The sequence below is a fragment of the Lathyrus oleraceus genome, chromosome 1 (assembly GCF_024323335.1).
Source record: "Lathyrus oleraceus cultivar Zhongwan6 chromosome 1, CAAS_Psat_ZW6_1.0, whole genome shotgun sequence".
NCBI classification, from domain to species: Eukaryota; Viridiplantae; Streptophyta; class Magnoliopsida; order Fabales; family Fabaceae; genus Lathyrus; species Lathyrus oleraceus.
The window spans coordinates 201,493,276-201,495,328 of NC_066579.1; the positions used below are offsets into that span (position 1 = coordinate 201,493,276).

Below are 2,053 nucleotides of genomic sequence, written 5' to 3' on the forward strand. Positions count from 1 at the left end.
TCAGCCTCGGGCAAAAATTGCCAAAGTTATAAAGCGACCTATTGCCCTTTTCATTCTGGAGCCTACTTCTGAAGAACTGTCGAAGATAGTAGCAGCGCAAGTTGAAAGTGACAACTCCAGTCCTGGAGTCGAAGGGAACAAGGTAAAAATCATACATTACTTTGACTATTTTATCTCTTAACCTTTGGCTTTCAGGATGACGCAAATGATGCCAACCAAATAGCAGGCAAATCTTCTTCTATACCATATGTTCTCAACAGTGTCAGCGAACCCACCTATCGACCATCATCAGAGAAAAGCTCAATGAGATGAATCAACCAACCCATTGCTGGAGGGCTTGAGACTTCGACACAAAAAACCACCACCCAACACTCTCACACAAGTGGTTCTGATTGTGAAGATGACGTAGGTCAAGAAACCCAAGTTAAGGTGAACATAGATGCCATGGTGGTGGACGAAGAAGTCCAAGCTGGCAATGTTTCTAAAGGTGATTCACCTGATGTCGAAGGTACAGATAATGACCCTCAAGGAGGAAATGACGACCAAGATGAGGAGGTAGTGGAAGAAGAAGAAGAAGAAGTCGAAGAGCCGCCGGTATTCGATGATGCTCCTGATGCTGATGATGGGGAGGAACTTGAGGACCAAGATGACAATGGTGAGGGGGGCCAGGGTGAAATAAACGAAGGACAACCTCAGGGCCAAACTCCTGTAACCCCCACAACTAAAGTTATTCCTAAGGGTATCAGAGCTTCGACAAGAGCAACTATGGGTCACTCTTTAGAGGAATTAGTAGCTCTGAAACAAAGCCAACCCCTTGAGTATCTGAAGGCTATGCTGAGTCGAAGAGAAAGCTCATATGAAAGAAGTCTTAGCACTTCTACAACCTCTGAGGATCAATCTTCGAGCAGACCAGCGAATGAGGCACTCTAAAAAATTAAAGAGAAAATCTTTAAGGGTGACTTATTCCTACTCTTGCTAGTTGATCATTCTACCCCCTTATCTTTGAAGGCTCTCCTCAGCCAAGTTAATTTGTTGGATGTTTCTCCTGAAGTTGCCAATATCATCTTGGAGTTGGGTACCATGATAGGACAGGTTGTCGAGGACAATAAACTACTTCTCCAAATTACCAAAGAAATCGAACAGAAAATAGGTGTTGAGGCTGCTTCTTGTGATGCAGCTAGTAAATCGACCAACAAGGCGCTGGAACTGGAGGAGACGAAGAAGAAAAACCAGACAGAGATCGAAAACCATGATCGTGACATTGCCTCTTGAGAAGTGAAAATAAGGGAACTTCAGGCCAAGATCACTGAAGCAAGAAAATGCAAAGATGAACTCTTAAAGTTCGATGATGCTTCCATGGCTAAGGAGATAGATTTTGGCTTGGAGTTTATCGAAAAAGCGCGTAAACTAGAGGCAAAGCCCACGACTCTTCGGTGGAAACAATCTTTGTATGAGAAACGTCTGGAGATTCATAATACAAATTACCTCCATATGAAGAATCATCTCCCATTTTAACTTTGGTCTCCTTATCATCATTTATTTCTTAATGACTTTTGGTTTTACTTGTATTGATTATTAGCCCTATGGGTCCTTGTAACAAATTCTAGTCATATTGGCAATATTTTACATTACCATGTTGGCTTTAACTTATTTTAATGCAATTACTCGTTTATTATTCTTATCTCTTGGAGAATTGGCTTATATTTTTTTAAAATATTTTCCATTCACTCTTAAGATTCTTTTGTCTTTACTAAGTTCTTCGATCTCATAAGCACCATTAGAGGAAACTTGCAAAATTTGAAAAGGGCCTTCTCATTTGGGAAACCATTTCCCTAGGGTCCTATCCTTTTTATCCATTGGAAGGATAACTTTCCAAACCAAATCTTTAGGCGAAAATGTATTAACTTTAACCTTCTTATTATAAGAGTTCTCTACTCTCTTCTTCTGCCTTTTCAATAATTCTAAGGTATTTAGTCTCTCTTCAGCTAAATCGACTAACTCATCTAGTATCATGTTCTAATATGATTCTTGTGGAATTTCATGATGCCTATGA

The 2,053-nt window shown here is 40.2% G+C and overlaps 1 protein-coding gene across 1 annotated transcript; it reads left to right on the plus strand.

The window, feature by feature from the left end:
• The first annotated feature begins 444 nt into the window (after positions 1 to 444).
• On the plus strand, positions 445 to 1,272 carry LOC127099624 (uncharacterized). Its single transcript, XM_051037400.1, has 2 exons — positions 445 to 921; positions 1,009 to 1,272. The coding sequence occupies exons 1-2, from the start codon at positions 445 to 447 to the stop codon at positions 1,270 to 1,272; spliced, it is 741 nt and encodes a 246-aa protein (XP_050893357.1).
• Positions 1,273 to 2,053: the final 781 nt, after the last annotated feature.

What these genes read in the sequence shown, in the direction of transcription:
- LOC127099624 (XM_051037400.1), top strand. Translation starts at nt 445, where the DNA reads ATGGTGGTGGACGAAGAAGTCCAAGCTGGCAATGTTTCTAAAGGTGAT. An exon ending in CGAGCAGACCAGCGAATGAG is followed by an intron (nt 922 to 1,008) that starts GCACTCTAAAAA and finishes TTATCTTTGAAG; the next exon opens with GCTCTCCTCAGCCAAGTTAA.